Source organism: Poecilia latipinna, unplaced genomic scaffold (assembly GCF_001443285.1).
Source record: "Poecilia latipinna isolate Pla-1442-1.1 unplaced genomic scaffold, P_latipinna-1.0 Scaffold757, whole genome shotgun sequence".
Taxonomy (NCBI): domain Eukaryota; kingdom Metazoa; phylum Chordata; class Actinopteri; order Cyprinodontiformes; family Poeciliidae; genus Poecilia; species Poecilia latipinna.
Genome location: NW_015113373.1, coordinates 450006 through 472858, shown reverse-complemented (window position 1 = coordinate 472858; position 22853 = coordinate 450006). Strand labels below are relative to the sequence as shown.

At 40.3% G+C, this 22853-nt stretch overlaps 1 protein-coding gene across 1 annotated transcript in view; it reads left to right on the top strand.

Moving 5' to 3' along the window:
* LOC106955671 (double-stranded RNA-binding protein Staufen homolog 2-like) overlaps positions 1-22853 on the top strand; it is a 70834-nt gene that overhangs the window by 37111 nt on the left and 10870 nt on the right. The window contains exon 7 of the mRNA XM_015045973.1: positions 3259-3372. Within this exon, the coding sequence (XP_014901459.1) occupies positions 3259-3372 (114 nt within the window). The remainder of the gene's footprint in view (positions 1-3258; positions 3373-22853) is intronic.

The following is a 22853-nucleotide window of genomic DNA, read 5'->3' as shown; positions in this document are numbered from 1 at the left end:
TCCAAAAAATATAATTTTTTTTTTTTTTTTTTTATAAAAGGGTTTTTTTTTTTTTTTTTTTTTTTTTGTGAATGAGCACCATTTAACTTAAAAGAAATAATGTTTTAGAGAAGGTCAACTTATTTCAGCTGAAGTTTTGACAGTTTGCAGCAGATGATTGGAGCAAAGTGCCCACGGTTCATCATGATTACGTCACGTATCTCAGCCTACTATCCAAAGAAGAATTTGAGGCAGTCACATATAAACAAACACTCCATGCTTTCTCACCTAACTCATTCATGTACAGCATCTCCAAACTTTCCAGCATAAATCTTTTACCAAATTTTGGTATTGTCATCTTTTTCTTTTTCTCCCTCATACATCTTTGCCCCTTTTCTCGTTTTATGTTAAAGTCTGGAGAATTTATTGGAGATTACCCGTCTGGGAAGGCATTTTTTTTTTTTTCTTTTCCATGGCTGACTTTACTACATTCATCAGTCATACTCATAGCAGATAGCGTTCCACAGTTTATCACTGGGAGCCCGGCTCACCAGCAGGTGTGCACGCACGCACACGCATGCATGCCAGCATGTGCTCTGTGTATGCGCCGCATGTAGCATCGCACGGTTGTTCGTGTTTTCATGGAAACATGTTCATATCGCTCCGTGCTTGAGTGTGAATTACGATCAGGCAGCCAGACTTCCATGTGTCTGGCTGCCTGATCGTAACTCATCCGGAGAGAAAAGACGCGCGCACGCACACACCCCACTCTGGAAGCTTTCAGTCACAGATCATATACAGCCGCTGTGTGTGCGCACTTGTGCGTGCACACAAGCTCAGCCTGTACAGCCATCAAATAATGGCCTTGATAAGATAAAACTTTGATGCGGTGAGGAGATTTAGGGCACTCAAAGAAAAATAAGCACACGTCTGCATGCAGAGGCTTGTTTTATGACTTTCTGTGATTAAAAGACTTGAAAAACGCTTCTGCCAACATAAATATGCAGATTGGGAGCCAGGACGTTCATTACGCTTGAATTCAAAAGCCGATATCCGTTTTTCCACAAGCTTGTTGTTTCATTGGATCCTTTTAAAGTATGTGAAATATGATTTTGCGTCATCGTTTTGTGCAAAATCATATTTTCCCAGTGAGGTCGAAGTTTCCTGTGCACCGTAGAAAGTCCAGAGTACAGAGCCTTGCGAGAGCAACCCCTCTTTTTCACATTTCATCACATTATGACCACAAACTTTCATTGTGTTTTATTGGGATCTTTAAGTAACAGATCAACACAAATGACCACATAATAAGTAGAAATAATGAATATATTGGTGAGACTATGAATTTTTTTTTCTTTTTTAACTTTGAGAGTATGGTCACAAGATTACAAAAAAACCCCCCAGTAATTTTAGTTATAAACAAACTTAGTTATCAGGATCCGACATAGCCAGCTTATTTCATGTAGATCTGTTTCAAATAATCTTTTTAAAGTCCTGCTACTGGTAATAATTTGATGCTGATGTGAAAGTATAACTTTCTCAAAATTCCTCCTTTTGTGTGTGTGTGTGTGTGTGTGTTGGAGTCCTCATAAAATTTATTATTTATCCTCTTAATATTATGACTTCATTCTTGTGATCTTATACAGTTTTTCCAGGGCAATCCTGGAAGAAAATCCGCTAGAAGACGAGGGACTAAACCAATACAGGAATGGCATAGATTAGTGCATATGCATGTGTTAAAATGGCCCAGTCAAAGTTCAGGCCTAAATTTAATTAAGAGCTCTTGTTTGATAATTACATATGCTCTGCATCCAATCTCCGCTGTTTGGCAAAGAAGACCGTGCAAAACAATTCGAGTCGCTGGATGTCAAATCTGGTAGCGGATAACCCCCAGAGTTGTTGATGATGTTGCGCACCATCCTTTTGAAAACCTTTTCCTTCCACTAATTAATTGACTACTTTGTGTTTCTCTGTCATTTAACTTTTAACAAAATCAGTCCAAGTCTGTACATTAACACAAACGTAACACAAACTTTTAACAGAAAACCCCCCTGTCCTTCAGCGCCTCCGTCTCTTGGTATTAGTTCTTTCAATTCTCATAGTGTTCTATTTATTAAGATGCCTGCAGCTGTCCTGGGCAGAAGTAGGCCAGGCAAACACATATAAACTCATGCAAGTCCACAGGCGAACCCTGGGACGGAGCCAGTGAGAAGTAGGGCAGGCTAAGCAGCCACTGTTGACTCAAAGCTCTTCCATCTCAGGAGCAGCCTGTCCCAGAGGAGCAGCATGTCATAACAGTCCTGATTGCACAGCATTTAGGAATGCTTGCGGAGTTGACCTCTCGATTCAGAGGGGTCGCTCACGACGCGATCTCTACCTCGGATGCCCCCTCTCAATCACAGACAGATGCACTTTCACTTGTTCTTCATCTGTTGCCGTTCCTGTGTGTTGTTGGGTAATTGAGCGTAAAACTGTTGAGAATTGCAGAGCCTTTTACAATGACAAATTTCAGTGCTTATTCAATTCGAAACATTTTCTTTTTTAGCCATCCCATCATGAAGTTGTGCTCTGTTGTGAAGCGAAAGAAAGCCGACAGCTAAAATCAGAAAAAAGTGTTTGTGGTGCATTTGATATTTGATGTAATAGCATTGGAGTAATACATAGGCCTGTCATGGTAGCAAGTTTTGTTGGACCATGAATTGGTCCCAGTGATTATTGCAATAAACAATGATATTGTTATTTTGAGACCATTTTTCAAGTAATGTACTGTTAATGGCATAATAATGTGAGTTCACCCTCTCAGAGACCAATACAATTTAATTTTGCAAAGAATACTTAACTCTACGATTGAAAGATGTTTTAAAGATTCAAAATAAACCCCAACTAAAATAAAAAATAAAAAGGAAATAAATAAATAAATAAAAAAACACAATGGAAACCATGTATACAATGGATTATGATTTCTCAAATGTGGAAACGAAATTATCCTTAAAAAAATGTAGAATCAAAATGAAAATTATTTAGCTCTTTATAATTTGACATTCAGTTAATTGACTTAGTAATATAAATCACAGGCTTTGTAATAGAAACACAATTTGGTGAAGATTTTCACCAATATTTGCAAACCATCTTTAAAAGCATTTCCATTTTCCCATTCATGTTCTATACCGTGTTGGTCTATGATACGAAATGCAACCTCAAAGCGCCTCCTTTCTGAGGGAATTATCGTGTTTTTATTTCTCTACTCGCTGCTGAATTCGTTTGTTACTGTTTTTTTTTCAGGTGCAGTACAGCGACGCGCAGAGTGGGAAGGATTTTGTGACCTATCTGACCCTGTCCCCAGTGCAAATGACTTTCCACGGCACCGGGAGCACCCTACAAGCCAGCCATGACCAGGTATGTGAGCAAAACAAACATACGAGCTGACAGTTGGGGCCCCTTGCGTGTTTAATGCAACCACATGAATTACTGGGAGTGGATAGAAAAAATAAATTAAAAAAGAAAGAAACGCTTTTCTCCATTCAGTTCGTATGAACAGAGAAAGAGAGTTTATCTAGCAAATGCAGTTTTTTTTTTTTTTTTTTTTTTAATAACAGTTTTTGTAAATAACTGAGGATATATAATCTCAGGCTCTTATTGTTTCTTTTTTTGTGGTTTTAACAGTTTTGGGGTGAAAAGAAAGAAAAAGGACAAATGCAGCAGTTATCGGACTGTTTTCCTCATTGTATTCCAGAGATATGACATTCGTTTTTTATCACTTTTATTATCTTTAATGTAAAAAAAAAAATGTGTGACAGCAAAAAGAAGCAACATTTTAATATAAAATATTAATTTGGAATTGCTACACATCTAGCTAAAGACGCTTTGTAATTCATTTACAAAAGGTCATTGTAGTTTATAAATATAAGCCATTAGTCAATATAAAACAGTACAAAATGTTTACTTTTTGTTTGGTTTATATGTAGCTGATTGCATAGTAAATTTGTACTGCAGACATTTCACACTTCAGTTTTGATTTTCCATCTTAACACACCATAATAATGTTTACTCTTTGGGTTCTGGGACTTTAACCGTTACTCTCAAAGCGTCATGGCCACCTGCAAAGTTTTTCCATGCCATCAAAGAAACCCTCACGCAGAAATCTGTTATTTCTTCCCAAGTTTAGGGCAAATTCCTCCTTTTTTTTTTCTCCTCCTTCCTCCCTCTCCAGTTTTCTCACTCATTCTCGCTTGCGTACTCCGCTGTATTCAGAAGGAGGCTCTTTGTCTTGCGTTGCCCAAGCAGAAAACCAGTTGCTTACATTCTATCATCTAAACATAGGACGCCCCTTTGTTCAGCGGCCATCAAAGCTTTAATAAAGGGCCGGCCCGGCCCCGAATGGGACAGCTGACAGGGGGCTGGTGTCGCCAACGCTAATGGAGAGCCGAGCCAATATAGGGCAGGCAGGTCTGTGTCCTTGGGACCTGTTGTTGCCAGGAGCACTGGGGCATGACCGACTGTTAGAGAAGGCCTTTCTTTTCCTTCGCTCAGTACAGTGGCGAGTTCAACCACAAAGGGAGCATCTAACAATAAGGGGTCAACGTCAGCAGCCCTTGAAATCCTGCCATACGAACAGACCTCAAGGCGTCGCTCGTTTTGCCGGGTCCACCGTTGAGCGCTGCAGCGATATTGGAAATACGGTATGTTGCAAAAAAAAAGGAAAAAAAAAATAAGGATTGAGCTTTGAGCTTTTCTACATTTTCTCACACGTCACAAATTTGTTTTAATGGGTGCAGATGAACACAAAGCGGTGCGGAAAGAACAAAGGACCGGGGGTATTTGACACTTTAAATAATAAAGTAAACATTTGAAAAGTGTTGAGAATTTCTGTCCATGCTACACTCGGGGAACTCACTGTAGTCGTCAGTAGAGCTTTCCTGGTTCAGTTCCCAGACTTGGATCAGTTGCCGCACGAATTCCCCCTTCTTTCAGATTACTGAGTGATAAAGTCTACTAGTGCCAAAGAAATCTAAGAAGAAAAAAAAAACCAACATATACTGTGGTCTGTGTGGGCGTGATTCCCAATATTTCATGTGGTGATGGCAGCATCATGCTGTGTTGTATTGCTTCTGTGGGGGAAGGGAAGCTGGTTGGATGTGAAGATGGATGAAGCCAGATACAGAGCACTCCTGGAAGAAATGGCTGTTAAGTGCTGCAAAACACCTGGGACTTAACTGGACTTGCATTTAGAGCTCCGATTAAATGTTTTAGATCAATTCCTATTGAGCATCTATCTATGTGTTAAAGTAGTCCAAAGTCCAGAGGTAAATGTACTTTTTTATTTATTTACTGACCATCTCTGTTAAGTCTGACTGAACTTGGGTTATTTTGCAAAGAATAATCAAAAAATAAATTAAAATATTTCAATTAGATTTCTCAGGCTGGTAGACAAGGATTGTTTTTCTATTCTGACTTCATACAAATATATCACACACTTCCAAGATTTTTATTTGGACACAGATGTGGAAACAATCTGTGTACTTTGTGCTGGTCTGCCACATAAACTCCCAATAAAATAGATTATGGTTTTAATAACTTAAGCAACTTGCAAGTACATCTAAAAAAAATTTTTATGTTATGAAGAAGTGTTGTGTAATATAATATAATATTTTTTGGAGCACTTAAGAAAAATAACATATAATACTTTATTTATTTCAAACAAACCTTACATTTAGATGTATAGATATGTAGATCACTGCACACAGTGACAAATTGCAAGCCTTTCATTTCCTATTTTTGATATTCGTGGCCTACGCATCATGAAGCGTTTTGTTTATGTGACACTTTAAAATCCACAATTTATCAGATTCCCACGCGCTTTCCGGGACACGTGCGACCCTCGTCACCCACTCGCTCGGCCACGCTCGCTTTGCAAATGGATCTCTGCAGGTAGATGCTGTAAATTTGATGAGATAGACCAGGGGATCGCTTCACTAACATCTGATCAAACACCTTTCCTGGAGCCTGTGGGAGCTGCGCACACAGCTCAGTCGGAGTCAACCTGGACGTGTCCGGAGGGCGGGGGTGTTCCTGCAGCTTATCTGCGCTTCCGTGGAGATTTACGTCACGTTGATGGGAGAAACTGATAGAGATCTCTTGCCAAAGGAAATCCTCTGTTCATCTCTCTCTGTAAAAAATATGCACATATGAATGAGTTTGCAAACACATAAAAAAAAAACCAAAAAACCACATTAGTCATTTGTCTGTTTCAGAAAGTAGAATCCGAATCATTGTTTCTTCATGAATCATATTAATTATATTCAGTTTCTCTGTGTTCCTGTTTTTTTTTTTTGCTTTAATTTAGACAATATACAATGATTATCTTTTTATTAAAGACACATTAGATGTGCTGTCCTTTCTGAGCAAGGAAGCCTGAATTGTAATATTTTAACACGTTATTGATAAATAGTTTTAAAGGGTCATTTACTTACTCAGATTTTCTTTAGTAATTTCTCCTCCAGTAATTTTACCCAACAAAGGAAACAAGTGGTAGACAGAAAAGTAAAAATCAAGAAACAGACGAATCATGGCTGAGATATATTTTTAAAAAAATCCACCTGAGAAATGCTCCAGCCTTCAGTGGATCATGTAGTGTGTGTGAAGTTTTCAACTAATAGCTCTTGTGTGTCATCTGGATAATCGCCGTCTTTTTTTCAAAGTTGTCGTAGAATTGAGGGGGATGATGTCTATTTCCTTGGCTGCCCGATTGACTCATAGGTCAAACTTAAGTTCCCTAGAAATAATGAAACAGGCAATTAGGAGGAGCTGCACTGAAATTGACCTAAAACTTTTTGTGCGTTTTTTTTTTTGCTCTATCAGAGATATGACACAAGACGTGATGCAATATAGGATGACATACTGTAGGATGTATTCTAAGAAATATGTACTCACACCCATTGTTCCTTGTGTGTTGCTTCATTTTATACCTATGAAATTTGTCGCACAAAAAAAATCCTGGATTTGTTCAGCTGTGTTAACTGTGACAATTTAAGGCAGATTTTTCTATTTTTTTTTTTTTTTCGGTCTGTGAAGCTCTCTGCCCACGCATGAGGTCCTCCAAAACTGCAATTACCAATGAAAACTGACAAAGGAAGGAAGAACAAACAGGTAAAGGAGGGAGTATGAAAAAAAATGATTGATTTTAGGGTCGAAATAAGGAAGATAACGGAGAGACGAAGTAAGTTAATAAAAAAAAAAGGGCTAAAAGAAGGAAGGTAAGTCAGACCTAAGGCTTGGAAGACACTTAAAGGAAATCTTCAAATAACTAGCAGACTGAATCACAGATTTACCGATCTTTGATTCAGTCAAAGATTGAATCAACAGAGACTTGAGGTTAAGTCTTTATTGGAGACTTAACCTTAATGACAAACATTGTCTGCATTTTATCCAAATGAAACCTCCACAGACTGAATCCCTTACCGGCAGCAGACAGCGCAGCCCTCAGATCCCATAATGCTTGGCCTCGTGCGGACATTCTTGGAGGGTCTGTGAGAGACGTATACAGCTGAATAACATCCGCGCCATTTACTCCGTGCCATCTGCCGAACACATGTGAGCCTACGGGCTTCGGAAAGTAGCCTGAAGCTCAAAAAGTTCCCTCAAACTCCCCCCCCGATCTGATAGGAACCAAAATAAAGAGACGTTTAATAGATTTAATAGATAATCCGCATGAGTGAGAAGATAAACAGGCTTCCTGTTCCTGTTCCTCAGTTCATATATTAAGATGCAGGTTTGTTCTCAGATGGCCTCGTGTTAGAAGTGCAGTTCATCGTAAACCTGCAAGTTGCTCCGCATCATTTTGGCTCTGCTGTTTTTTATTACACCCGCTCTGACTAGATGTGACCCCAATCACATTTGTGTATTATAGACTGCAGACAATGACGTTTGGCATCACTGCGAGCCTTTTTGACAGACTGATTTCTGTGTTTGCTCTTTTGAGCTGAAATAACTCTCTGGCAGTCTCCACATGGCGGCAGGGGGACGCTAGGGGGGCTGAGGCCCTCTCTGCTTTGTGCGAGGTGTTGCTGGCCCAACATGTGCGACCTGCAATCGAAGATGACAGGGTGACTGTTGTCTGCCACCAGATCCTGTGTGTGTCTGTGTGTATTTGGGGGTGTTTATGGCTGCTTTGCGTGCAGATTCGTCCTCAGCTGAGTCCCCCCCCACATCGCCCAGATCATCAGCTGTGGCCGCTTGGATCTCCTGCGGCAGGAGCACTTTTTGACTGATTTGATATGATATTTTAGCCGTCCTGCGTCAGGATTAAAACGTGTCGCTGACATGCTTTTAGGTTGGTTGTTTTTGTTTTTTTGTTGTTTTTTTTTGCAGTAAATTTACAGATCTTCATAACTATTAAAAAGATTTCATTTACAGAAGTAGTTTTATTGTAGTGAAAACGCTCTTACAGAGCCAAACCTGCTTGTACCAAAACACAGTTCTGGTCACATGCCTGCACCTTTGACTCTTTCTTTACACGACTGTAAACACACAGATAATCCCTCAAGTCCTCTGCCAATACAAAACCTCCCTAAAGTTGGAGAAACGTTGCCTCGGCAGAGAGCCTAAGGAACTTGTTGGTAAAAAACTGTGTTTGATTACAAGATGCTGACATTCCATAATGGTCTTTTTGGCTGTAATCATGCAGAAGGTGGGTATGATGTTTGCAGTGAGGGGAAATTAGGCGGCCACATTGTTGCTTTTATTGCAGTTCCCACCCCTGACTTTTACAACCACATGCAAAAATACTCTCTGCCCTAATGTACCTACTTACTTCCTTGAACTGTAATTTATTTTATTGGGGTTTTATGTGATAGAACGACATGAAACTCCTCGCTAACCATAATTGTTATTTTGGGAGGCAAATAAGTCGCGTTTTTTTTTTTTTTTTTTTTTTTTTTTTTTTTATTGTTATGGTTGTTGTTTTTAAGTCTTGACTAATAAAAATCTGAAAACTGTGAAGTGTATTTATATGCTGCCTCATCTGCGCCATTATACCTAATTACAATCCACTGCATTTGTTTGCCATTATTCTCGCCATACACATAACCGCTCTGTGAAGACTTGAGGGTTGCTGGAGAACATTAGATGACAAACAAGATTATGGAGACCAAGGAACACAGCTGACACTTAAAGGATAAATTGTAGAGACCTTTTACGGCAGGATGCAGTTCTAAAACAATATCCTAAATGATGAGCAACTAACTTGAGTTCGGTTCAGTCCATCACCAGGAAATTGAGAGAGTATGGCACAACTGTAAACCTCTGGAGGGGATCCAGAAATCCACAGCACCACTTTCAGAGTCTGTGCCAAAAACATAAACAGGGAAGCGGCTCAGGTTTGACAGGAAGAATGACGGAGCTAAATACGGGGTGAAGCTGTTTCTGCTCCCGACGTGAAAAGGTTCTTACTGTCACACCTTAAGAGACTTGTGATATTGCGGGGACAGTAGAGTTTAGATTGGACCTAAAGAAATCCAACCCGATCCTGAACTAGCCTGATCCGACCCGACTGATCAACTTTAATTATAGGCCCGAAGTAAACCCAACCTATAGACCACCATTAAAGTAAGCAGTGTTACTACTTCTCCCGCTTTTAGCTTTTGCTTAACGTCTCCCAACTCAGTCTTGTTGCTTGTTTTCACCACAGGGTGAGTCAAGTGCAAATCATCTGGGACGTGTGATTGAAAGAGTCTTTTCTCCGCCGCTGCTCGAGCGTTTGTCTGGTTTACTTCTTCATCCTACTTACATTGCGTCCTCAACTCGCTATAATAAGTAGATTAATGTGGTATTGCAGTCTTGTCAAACACACTTCAGAAGGCCCACCAGGACCCGATCATCACTCAAGTAATTCTTGCAAAGCCCGGCCCAAATTTCAGGTCATGTTCGGCTCGGGCTACAAATCTAAGCTTTAAGGAACGGACGGTTCTACAGAACCTCGACTCTGGGAACCGAGTAGAAATACTCTTTAAATGTTTCATTTTTGATTCGTTGAGAATCGTAAAAACAGAGAAGCACGTCTTTTACTCCTGTCTTTTTGGTGACGCAGGTCCGTTCGGACAAATTCGTTGAGGAGCACGAGCTTATTATTTACCCATTTGTAAGTGAAACTACACCGTAGCTTGAACTTCTTTTAGAATGCCAGCAGTGATACCTACTCTTCGCAAAGTCTAGCAGAGACCAGTAGAAAAGGCAACTGCTGGCCAGGTCTTCAGAGGTCCCCCATGGAGCCGAGCAGAACAGAGGGAGAGGGAGCTGCGGAGGGCCAGAGGTTGAACAAGCCTTGCGTTTGAAGTCTTCCTCCCCGACTGCCTCGCAGACGTTACTCCGGGCCGGGCTCTTCACGGGGGGTCCCGCCTGAGTGTTACCCAACCAGGCCGGCAGCTGTCGGATGGCTTCTCCTCCCTGCTTATCTGTCTTGCCTGTCTCGTCTTTATGTACCAGTGTTGTGTAACCAAGCTCAGCACCTGGAGGTGTCCTAAATCATTAAAATGCCGAAAATATCCACATCCAACGGTTTAAATGTGAAAGATGTTTTTTTTTTTTTTTTCTTTTTCAGTAGGCGACCAATCTTGTTGGAGTTAACCCTTTAATTTTTGTTATTGTAGTTTTAAACCCAAACGTAAAGTCTGGATATTAACGAGGTTGTGCAACTGTCGGTGCGTATAATTTATGGAGATATTGACAGCTGCGTGACTGTAGTGGAAAAATCGGGACAAATGGGTGTTTTCATCTCTGGATTCTGTTGAACATCCTTCCAGTTCAAAAGCACGATTAAAGACAAGCCAAAAAATAAAAATAAAAAAAGTTTGGAGATAAAACTAAACATTTGCCAGACATCAAACCGCAGCTGAGCGAAGGGATCCAAGTATTTGGCTCGCGGGAGCGTTCATCTGTTGCTGCTACGCGCTGAGCCAGTCTGCAAACTCCTTTAGGCCCCGATTCAAAACATTACTGAGAATAGTCACTGCGGAGCGCCACTTAAAGCTGCAGCTGGAAGACCCGACTTTCCATAAATGCTTAACAAGGCCTGGACTTTATCGTCCCATCACCACCCTGTTCCCGCCTCAGAGTGAGGACAAAGTGAAGCGTCCACCGAGTGATCCATCACTCCCGCCTGTCTTCCCGCGTGCCCTCCTCAGGAAACACCTTTCAGACCGAGAGATTAGAGGGTGACTGGAGAGGAGAGGAGTAGTGAAAGAATGATGGAGGAGGAAGAAGAACGGGTAAACGACTGGAGAGGGATGATGGGAAAGGGAGAGACTGGACAGAAACTGATTAAGTGGGCACCCCGAAGATTGATGAGCAGAAGAAATGAGAAAATAGAGGATAGGCATGATGGGTTTTTCTTTTTTTCTTCTTCTTCTTCTTCCTTTTTTTTGCACGCTACAGGAAGAGATGACCTATGGGGAGAGAATAAACATGAACTTGGCCATTAAAGGATGTGATGATAGCTTTAAGTGGCCCTTTGGAAGGTCAGTTTGTCTATAAAGTGTGGATACGCTGTGGAGCAAAACATGCACAGTATCGAATGTCTTTTTTTTTTTTTTTTACTTCTGTACAATATATATGATAAATGACACAATAAAGTGGCAAATATTTAATATGTAGTGATGGATATTTAGCCTGAATTTTTAAAATATGAACTTTTTCTCATATATTGCTTTGTGTTCAGTATGTTGCGCCAGTTTGTCCATTTCCTTCAGTATGGTAATGCTTCTAAATAAAAAATATCTGAAGTGTGCCTTGCAATGCCTTTCAGTCCCATTTTTATCCTTGTACTTATCTCATCCAGAAGTCGCCTGATTAGGAAGAAGACTCAGCCTTTTGTTTGAATTTAATCTCAGTATAAAACCAGCCGAGGTTTGTTGGTGAACATTGGAGAACAAAAAGTATCATGAAAACCAAGAGATACTGCAGATGGATCAGAGATTTAAAAAAAAAAAAAAGAAGGGACTAAAGATGGGACATGAAATGAAACAGTATTACAAACTTTGGATTCAATCTTCATCCAGAAATGGAAAGCCAGAAGAACCGCGATAACTGCAACGATCTACAGCGTATGTAAAAGAATCTGTCGACGGGCCAATTATCAGTTCTGCACAAAACAAATTTGGTAGATTTGATGTATTGCACAAAATTCCTGGAATGCATTGAAGTTTGTCACCGTATGTAAAAAGTTCAGAGTATGAATACTTCTGCAAAAGTTTTGAATTATTCCTTTTTGTAAGAAAAAAAAAAGCTTGGGCTTGAGGCTTTGTGTTTGGACATATTTTTTTATTATTATTATTTTGTTTTGCTTTTAACATAGTAGAATTATCAGACTCCTCTGTTCCTGACTGTATATAGCAAATCCGTCAGCTGCTTCAATTCAATGTAATGTTGCGTATCTAAAAACTGGATTCTAGAAATTATATCACAAAAAACATCACATACTTAATAAAAAATTAATAAAAAAAAGCCACTTTGATTAACAATTATAAAACTATATTTTAACTATAATTTAATTGTGAATTTTAGATGTGTATTTAATGTGTGCCACTCTTTCCCATGTTGTTTATAAACCTGCCTCTCCTGTGTGATTCCTCAAGGCAACCTAAGGTGCTAGATTCATTATCACATTCCTGTTTAGAGGAACAAGATGTTTGGCAGTGGCCTTGTTGTCCTCAGTCCCATCAGGCTCCACGTGTGAATTCCCACACGTGCAAATTTGGTGTGGCTAAAGGTCTGTAAAGCAATCACACCTTTCTTAACTCATCACCTCCGTGGGAGGCATCAGCCAGCCGGGCTGCTACCAACCGCTCTTTGTAGTGTCTCTGGCTCATTACCTTAATGTCATTTGATCCTGAGTGATAGTCCGCTTTGCTGAAAAGGTCCCCCAGATAAGGACCGCATATTAATATGTTTTTCTTTTTTTTTTTTTTTTCCAAACCCTCTGCTTTATCTTTCCCACCAAGCGCCCAAGCGAAAACGTGTGAGATCTGTCACCTGTAGGGAGATCACCTTTTCTCCTGCAAACTCGCCTCGGTTTTCACTCCTCAAAGGTTTACAATCCGGCTTTGTTTCTCAATCGGCATTATGCGACTCTCGTTTCATTGTAACTGACCTCACGTCGCAAAAAAAAAAAAAAAAAAAAAAAGTCGCAGGTTTATCTTCAAAGACTTTGCGATCACCGACCTTTGCAACCCCGAGTATTCCTTTGAGTTCTTTAAATGTAATCCATTTTAATGCGACCCTGTCAGACTTATGCCAAACTGTTGTGCCAAATCATGACACCAATTTGTATAAATCTGTCAGATATCTTGTTCCACCCCTAAATTCCAATAAAACGCAAGAATTGGATTTCAATAAAGCAACATCCAGTGCTGTCAGTCCAATTTGAAACTGTGCAAGACGATCTTCTTTATTAAAAGAAAGAAAATCGCTTGATATGGGATACACATCTTGTGGTTAAAAACTTAATAGTCGTTCATCACAGACAGATTACTGTATGACAGTAATTGCTAGGTAACATGTTTAGGCTCAGAGGCATACAAACAGCGGATATATTAAGTACAAACGCGCTAAGTTGCTAAACAATGACCACTATTGTTGATTGTTAATATGCTTCTGGGTTGATTTGCTGACTTCATAAAATGAGATTACAAGGACGGGTTTTGTGCTCTCTCAAGTTCCTCCTGAACCCATATCAGCAGCTATCCGTACAGAAAACCAACGTGTTTAGGGGTAGTTAACTGGTCATTTATTGCCCCATGTCCGTACCCCCCTGCCCGTGTCTGGATTTATGGAGATGAGGTTTGCGACTGGGGAATGTTTTCCCATCCGTCTCTGCCCCGCAGCCGCCTCCCTCTCATCTGGACTTCAACTCATTCTCGGGCCTTCGACATCAGACATTCTGAAGGCCCGAAAGCATCGGTCCCATCGGGGGTAGACACAAGTTACGACTCGGGTGTCATGTGTTAACACCCCATTGTGTCTGCGTGCCTCGAACTGTATCGTCATTATCCCATAAAAGCTCTGCTGCAAACAAAGTCACAAGTGACAACTTGCACTCTGATTTGCATGCAAATTCATCCCAGCCGCTTAGCATTTAGGGGTAACAAGGGGAGATTAAGTAAACTGCATAAATGTGAGAGGGAGGAAGCACAGGAAGAGGCGAAAAGGTCAGTGCAGCTGAGTCACTGTGAGGCAAGTATCTTTTCCTGATTATGATCTGGTGATGCAGCAAGTTTAATGCATGATATTTTTTCTGGAGTTTGTAGGTTTAGGTTCACCTGTCACACGAACAGCCAATAGTCATGACAATAAGGGTAACACAGTAAGCTGCTGACTTACTGATTGCATCACTTTCCCTCTGAACTATTCACAAACCAAATGACAAAAAGTAGAGTATATTTCATTATTTATTTATTTGTCAAGCAGCAAATAAAAATGGTCTACTCAGGACTCCGTCTGCCGTTGTTATTATTATTTATTGTCTCTGTCTTTGTCTGATCTTTTGGAGCACTTTTTTTTTATTTAACTGTTTTTTTTATCTTTTTCAGTTTTTTGTGTGACATTCATTCAGGGGAAAAATACCTTCAGCTTCTTTCCATCAAATGATTTTTTTGTAATTCTGTGCATAATTTTTCTGACTTTACTGGAAAGCTAATTTTTTCATTGCCTTAGTAATAAAATTTTTCTCATATTTCCATCTCTTCGTGTTTAATTGTTCTACCCCACGTCTACAGAAGGTAATATACAACAAAATAGCATCAGGTAGCATTGTGTTTTGGTACTTTCGCTTCCCAAGCTGCATTTTCTTTTGAATATTCTAGATAGGCTCTATAAGACATGTCCACAAATAATTATCACTTTCAATAGAAAGTGATCATAAAGGTTTCTGCCTATTTGCGAATATTGAATCAAAATAGCTAGGGGTTCATTGTAAATTTAAACACTTTAAGCCGGACATTTAAGGGTTTATTATGCCAATTCAAATTTAATAATTAGGAAAATGTTAACAGTTATGAGTGAATTTGTTTTACCATGTACAAACACCTTTTAAACAGGGTTTGTTTCGTGCCATTCTTGAACTTTTGAATGTAATATTTCTAATAGAGAAAACATTAAACTCTGGCCTTGTTGTTTTAGGTATTGCTCTGTAAAAACTCTTTGTTAAGGAATATTTAAAAAAATAAATAAATGAATAAAGGTGATGAAGAGTGCATTGCAGACTACAAAGCCACAATCCTTTGCCTTCCCTCCACATCACAGTAAAGAAAAGAACCACATATGTAGTTCAAAGGAAAGTAATTAATGTCCAGTGAATTTCCAACAGTGAGGTAATGACTTTATCAGGATGGTTTTATTTGTAACAAATCCAACATAGTTACTGAATAAACATTTATTTTGGAGACCTGCTTTTCCCCGATAGACGACATCTCATCATGCCTTCGCTTTTCAATGAACTCCGGGGTCATTAGTTATTTTCTCTTTCTTTTCTGAGCTCTTTGATTCTTGCCGTCATTCCCACATTTGCTTTTTTCCTCCTGTCTAATGAGTAAACACGGGACTACGTGAGCCTCCACGAGGGCCGTGAAACACGACATGGCTCGAATATCGGACGACTCCGACGGTGTGAATGAAGTCCGTTTGATTTACAAGAGAACAGGGGACTGGTGGTGGTTGCTGTGTTTGTCGGAGGGTGGGATCTACAGGCATACAAGGCCACAAGGTCCTCCATTAGTACCTTGACCTCTGTCTAATGGAAATAACCACGACGTAGGTGCGGCGAGACGAGATGAAGGGTCAGTCTGCTTTTTTTTTTTTTTTTTTTTCCTTTTCGTGTTTTTTGCATTTTCGCCGCAGAAATGAGAAACCCAAAGACGATCATTTGTCAGCTGCATGCTGTGTCCGGGACTTAATGGATCCCACACTCAGTCCTGTCTCCGCTCCTGCTTTTACAATTCCTCCTCACTGTTTTACTGACCGTTATCTAATTACCTCTGTCTTAATCGCATGTTGAAGCGCAGCGCCGTCTCGGTGTTTACTGTCTTGTTTGCCATGCTGTAAAAATGTGTGAGGTGGCTCGTAACGACCTGTCTGTTCGCTCCGGTTTGCTGGATAGAAATCGCAGTGTGACTGGTGAGTAATGAATTTCAGCTAACGCGCTCCGCGTTCGCGTGACAGCTCTCGAGCGCACGCAGACGTGTCGAGCGTGGAAGAAACTCCTGCCTCCCATAAGCAGTTTAACTAGCTCATTCAAAGCTCCTATCCTTTTAATCAAATTATGTGCAATTTTCTGAGATTTAGTTCACTTCCCATGCCAGCCAGAAGGCGATCATGTCATGCTGCTTTTATTGTCTACGCAAGGCCCACCCAGTCACTGTCGATCTGTGATTCCTTAACATGTCAGCGACTCCGTCTGGCCTTGGATCACGCTGCTGTTTGCAGGCAAAATACCTAGCAGTGCTTTTTTGTTTTGTTTTTTTACCCCCTACAGATCTGTCCCTGTTGTTTATGAACACTTTGTGACAACCTTTGCCTACTTTAATATAACTAAGCGATGGCAGGCTTACAGCATTTCCTCATTACTATCCATCTTTAGGCCTAGCTGACCTGATCATGAGAAAATAACTCGACTCAAGACGTTCTAGCCACCAAAGCTTTCCTCTTGATATAAGCATGCTGGAATTTATTGTTTTTAGTAAACATGCTTTAAGCATAATTTGTATCTGCACTTCACGCTATCGGTTACCAAAGAAACACGCTGGAGTTTTCATAACACTTCAGGGGCCTTGACACGGTGGGTCTCAGTCTCTCCCATCAAATTCCTATAGAAGATGAAATGTCTCTGCACGTCTTATGAGCCTGGAGAGCATGCTGGGTAATGAAAACCACTCATAGGTTCTGGGGGGATTCATTGCAAATTACAACACAGCACGTTTTACAGGCGCGTCCCTTGTGCATGCTAAGTGATCAAAACACACACACACACAAAAAGAAAGGAGCTAAGGGAGCCACAAGGGAGAGAAACGAGAAGCACGGGATGTAAAACGCTGTCTGACTGTGTGTCCTCTCTTCTTACCAGATACCTTTGTCCACTAGACACCCAGTCTAGGGCACAGTGATGTGTCTAACTCAAAAAAATGTATATAAAGGTCATGATGGAGAGTTGCAGGTTATTGCATGCAGCTGGTAGCCGTCACTGTAAGCTTAGCCCGACTTTGATGGCACTAGCCTATCATATACGACCTTCCTGAGAGTTTCTCTTTATTTTTCCGTAGCAAACATCTGAGGATATGAAGTGCGGCTTTCTGCATAATTTTATACCTGCTTTGTACCCACTTTCAGAACAGAAATGTTTGATTAATTTTCCAATATCTGCTCATAGTCTGTTTTATTGAACTGTGGTTATGTGATTCCAATAAGCAATATCTACCACCAAGAGGGCTTTTAGACCGTTTTTGGTTTGGACAAATATAATAGTCATTTTTCACAAGTTAAAGTTAAATGGTGCAAAATAACACGTGAATACAAAATGGCGGCACAATTTGATAAAGGTGATATTTGTGACCTTGAGAAATGTGGTGTGCGAAGAGTTTATCTCAGCTGGATAATTCATCCTTCTTCTTTCTCTTTCATTTCACTTATTGCCATCCTTTGAACAATTGTGAAAGTTGTATGTCCAGAGTGGTACGCTGCTAAACATTATTTAAACTTATTGTTAAAGCATTGGGTACCATTGATATTTGACCACCAGAATGATACCATTTGAGAGCTGCTGCAGTATTTCATATCTGTACAAACTGGGCTTTTAGACATTGATTTTCTCTAAAGTATATGCTGCAGAAAAAAAAATCATATTTACCTTAGCTGTGAAATAATATCCCCATCTATCTTATTTAGATCCCCACAAACTACTACACGTCCAATGCCACGGCACACTGACCCGCAGCCAGACAGTGGAGCTTGCCCTTTTTAATTCAATATGAGGAAAAATGATCGGTAAATGAGTGATTATATGACACACGCCATTTTATCTCTGCCACAACAAGGAAAAACAGAACAGGGGCCCAGAAACTGGCAAGCAGAGAAGAGAAATGGAGCACCCCCTGGGGCCGATCAATATCTCTGGGTTGATAAGAGGACGAGTGTCTGAAGGCTGGCCTTTCTTCCTGAAGCTTTCTGTACCTCCCGCAGGGCAATCTGAGTCCAATTGTTCAGGATTATTGAAGCTTCTCCCTCTGGCATTGAAAAGTGGATCTCTTCAGGTGGGTATGGTGTGCTGTAACATTGCCTCAGAAGCACTGGGAGACTCTGGCTGGCGCAAGTCCCAACCTCGAAAACCTTTTCATAACTTTCTTCGACCCCTCAACGTCTCCTGATATTGAACTCTTTCGATGACTCACAGGCAGGGTAATCTTCTTGACGCCATGTGATTTTCTGCTCATCATCAGTACAAGATTTGCAGGTTAATAATGAAATTGCTTCGGGTCATTTGAGTCATATTAGGAGAGTCCGCCCAGTCAGTCGCATTGCATATAGTGGGAGGTTTCACGTGAAGATCCAAGAGGTCATTTTTTGGGAAATATTTCAGCTTAGTCAGTGGATGCATGCTGGTGATTCACTGACCTGTGTGTTTTTCTCCTCATTCTCCATATCATCTTAGGCATTTTTCCTCCATCGCTAATGCCTTTCTCATTCCCCTTATCTTTTCCACCAAGAGATGTTTGGATGCTTATTCATCAGTGAAACTAAAAATGGATGAACAGGCAGATAGTTGCTCCCCATAACTTCCTCTGTTGAGCTCTCTTCTCAAGTACAATGTGTCATCTTCTCTTTAAGGGAAAGTGTAAGTGACCAACTTTCTCTGTTTCATCAGAGAGTCTGTCATCCAAAGTGTTTTTCATCATTGCAGTCCTAAGCTGCTTAATGTTTTAAGGTCGAAGTTCAGATTGAAATGCCAAGTGATAAAACTCAGACAATCTAGTTTTTCTTAAAGTGCATACGTTTTAGCAAGACTAATGAAATACTGACCAGTAGAGTTTCTTTATTTTTTCAAGTTTTTATTTCTTCCTCTGAAATGCAAATATATTAATATAGGCTGGACTTGTGAATCTATAATGTTTTTATGAACCTGCAACTCATTCACAGAGTTTTTTAAGTTGTTTTTTTCCCTCCATCTTATCTAAATATTAATATTTTCAGTCATTTAAATTCAAATGTGAAACTGATAGTGGATTAATTAATTACACATATATAATCTTTTATTTAATTTATCATATATTTGATGTTTATGGCTTACAGCTGATGAAAACCCAAAAGTCAGTTTCTCATAAACTGTAAAGAAATTCAATTTTTTTTTTCCAGATCAATACAAAAGGTTTATGACAAAGCTTTCATGGGCATATTTTTGACTTAACAATTGAGTAGCAGATCGATACACGCTCTAATAGGAGAGTAAGCCCCAGAGGAGATTGCAAAATAAGTTGGTTGTTTAATGCTGTATAAAAGTTTATTAAAAAATAAAGCCAAGCAGAAGGAATAGGAGCCGTAGAATGAATTCTAGAAGAAAGACGGTTAACCACAGCTAAAAGAAAATGGTGAGGCTAAGCCAATTGAAGTATTTAAAGGAAATTCACAAGGTGTAGGCTGTGGCTGTTGAAACGACCAAATCTACAGAAGTACAAAATAGCAAAATGACCAACACCTGCCGAAATATATCTCTCTTCTCACGAATAGCTCCTTAAACAGTTTTTGATATCTTGACATCAATCTTAAACACCACACCGATCCTGAAAATAACAAGCTTCACCCACTGCTACACAGTAATACTGTCCAATAGCAGCCTAAAGTAACACTTCATTATTTATACCTATTAGTACTTACCCAGTATAATTGCTAACAGGTTTTAGCAGTTAAGCTTGCTTCATGTTTGATTTTTTTTTTATATCATTTGATAGGAATGCGATGTTATCACTTGAAAGTTGAGTTCTTAGTTTCCCTGACAAACTTATATTGTGACAAAGTACTGTACCGGTGTTATCATAGAGGCCGCTTGTGTCTGCTTATTCTCTGGGCTTCGGTGCTGACAAGGTAGCAGTGCAGTACGCTGAGGTGCTCCTGCCCCTCGCTCTCTGCCCATGTGTTTTGTATTACACCCTAGGAGGTGCCATGCTCAGCAGCTCAGTGGTGGGAGGGGGATAAAGCACTCCTCACTGGCCCAAATGACGCATGACATGGCATTACGCCCCGGGCCCTTATTTATGGCTTCCCATGTCAGCAAAGACTTGCTCCCCTGGGGGGCCCCGCAACCCTTACCCCCCTAACCTAACTCAAGCCGCCTTTAGTGCTCACATTATGCCTGGGAGATACACAAAAGAAAACATTACACTCTTAGGAGTTACGATCACCACAATGTGTAGTTGGGCCCAGCTTAACTAAGAGGTGCACAGGAATCAAGCTGAATTCCTTTTAGTTTATTTAGCAACTGAAGCTTTTGGACTTGCTGCTCTATTGCACAAGAAATGTCCCGCCAAAGATCAAGTGCTACTTCAGAGGAATTAACGTCATGTCAAGCTGCAGCTCGGCTACCGCCGAGCGCACACTGCCTCTTTATCCGTGCCTCTGATGTGGAAGAGGATGTGAAATCTGGAGAGAGAGTGAGGAAGAGATTTGAAGAGAGGATCCGAATACATTTTCTCTGTAGTTACTCAAGAATCCATGTACACATCACACCGTATTAACAAATGGACCTGTACACTGCCGGCACTCATGCGCACGCAGGTGTTCTCCGTGAGCTGTCCGGGAATGTTCCAGTGATCCTTGTCCAGGGTTTTGATGTGGGCAGAGGGAGAAGAAAAGAATTTCGAGCACATGAAAGCCAAGTGGTGGAAAAAAGTTAAGGTGACTGGAAAAGCTAAAGTCCCTGAACTGGAGATGGTTACAACTGAGAAGGTTGGGGGATGGGGGGCACTCTTCTATCAGCTCTAGGAAACAAACCACAGAGAAAGATATGATGTGGATGCCATGGAAATATCAGGGTTAGCACTGGACAAAAAGATAGCTGGGGTTTTCTCCTCCCTTGTATGCTCATGTTACTTTGGAGCTTTGAGACGTAAGCGCTAAAGAGAGGGTACTGTCAAGGGTTTATGTGGCCTTTTGAAAACAAGACAAGCCCTTTCCAGAATAATATATCCAGCCTCAGAACTTTTGCAACAACAGAGTGCTCATTTTTCCGTCCTCCCAGGTCCAGCCTGTAAAACGCCCTGTTTGAAATCCACTCTGGTCATTGTTTAGTCTAGTGAATGTCCTTAGATCATCCTCATAAGCAGCTGCACAGCATCCCCTTCATGTTCCTGCTTCACAGCAGTTCAAAAGCAGCCACCCAGTGTCAGTCAAACTCCTTTTCATATTATTAAGATCTTACATGGCATGTTTCTAGCTGAGCTGATTGCTTTGTTTGAGTAATAGTCCATTTCCTGCTTTAGTAGAGGTGTTTTGTCTCTAAAACATGTGGTTCCTACTTTATAGCCATAGTAGAGAGAAATGGTCCCGAATTAAAGCCTTTGAACTATTTACAAGGTGCACTTTATCAGGTGTTCAGCTGTGTATTAACAAAAATAGCACAAAATGGCATGGCAGCAACTTGTTTAGGGATCTGGACATAATGAAGACGAGTTGCTCAAGTTCATATGAATGGAGGAGAAACAGATTAAAGTGACTTTAAACGTGGCATAGTTGTTTGTGCAACCCAGACTGAGTATTTTAGAAACTGCTGAACTCTACTTAGATTTTTATGTTGAGCAATGGAAGAAATGAATAAGCAAACTAGTTCCAGTTACCACTCTTTGCAACCATCTCTGAATACCCAACATGATGAGCTTTGAAGAACTTTCATCTGGTATTCAACCTAACCAGGTTTCTTGTGTCAGGCTGAAAAAAGTGTCGCAACTTTTGACATAATTAGAACCGTTTCAACTATTTACCTAAGTTATGATGTGCTGGTGATCTTATTGGCTGCTCTCTGGTGGTGGTCATAGCTACAAAAGGCCAGATAATTATTTACTGTTTATCAAAGGTCTTTTGGTCAGACTCTTGTCCCACAAAGGCTTTTACTAAACTACTTCCAGTCTTACTTTATTGTCCAAGTCTCTTCATTAGTTCCATGGAACACAGTTCTCTAACAGTGAGAGCTGATACTGGGGTCCGATTTGTCAGGGTCAATGTGATCCAATGATCCATCATGTCTGTCAAGCTGATGCTGCAGACTCCTGAGGGACCAGGCCTTTGTTTAGCTTAGCCGCTGATGGAAGTCAAGCCTTTGTCAAGGAAACCATTAGGAACGCAGCAGGCTCAGAAAAATGAGCCGACCTTGTCACTCCACATCAGGAGACTGGCCATGGTCGCAGATCATTCTCAAACCTGACACATTTGACCACGGTTTATCCAGTCCTTTGAACTAGGAACTTTAAAATAGATGGAAAAGCTCACAGATGTGAGTAAATGTGAGGTTCTTTGAGTTGTCTCAGGTTAATGATGGGTGTTGAATTGTTATCCAAAGTAGGCACAAAGAAATGAGGTAGTCAATAAGGCAACAATTAGCATTGTGCTAGTGGGAGATTGTTGTGTGTGCTACCAAAATGAAAAGGTAATAATGACATCGACTGTACATTCTTTATATTAGCTATAATATATATTAGTAGTATCTAAAATAGCATGTGTCTTAAAGTGATCTTTCAAATCAGGTTAGTCTGAAGACTTTTTTTTTTTTTTTTTTTTTTTTTTTTTTTAAAAAACCAAAAAAATTTTCACTTTTTTTTTTTTTTTTTTTCCTTTTAAAAAAACACACCTTTTGG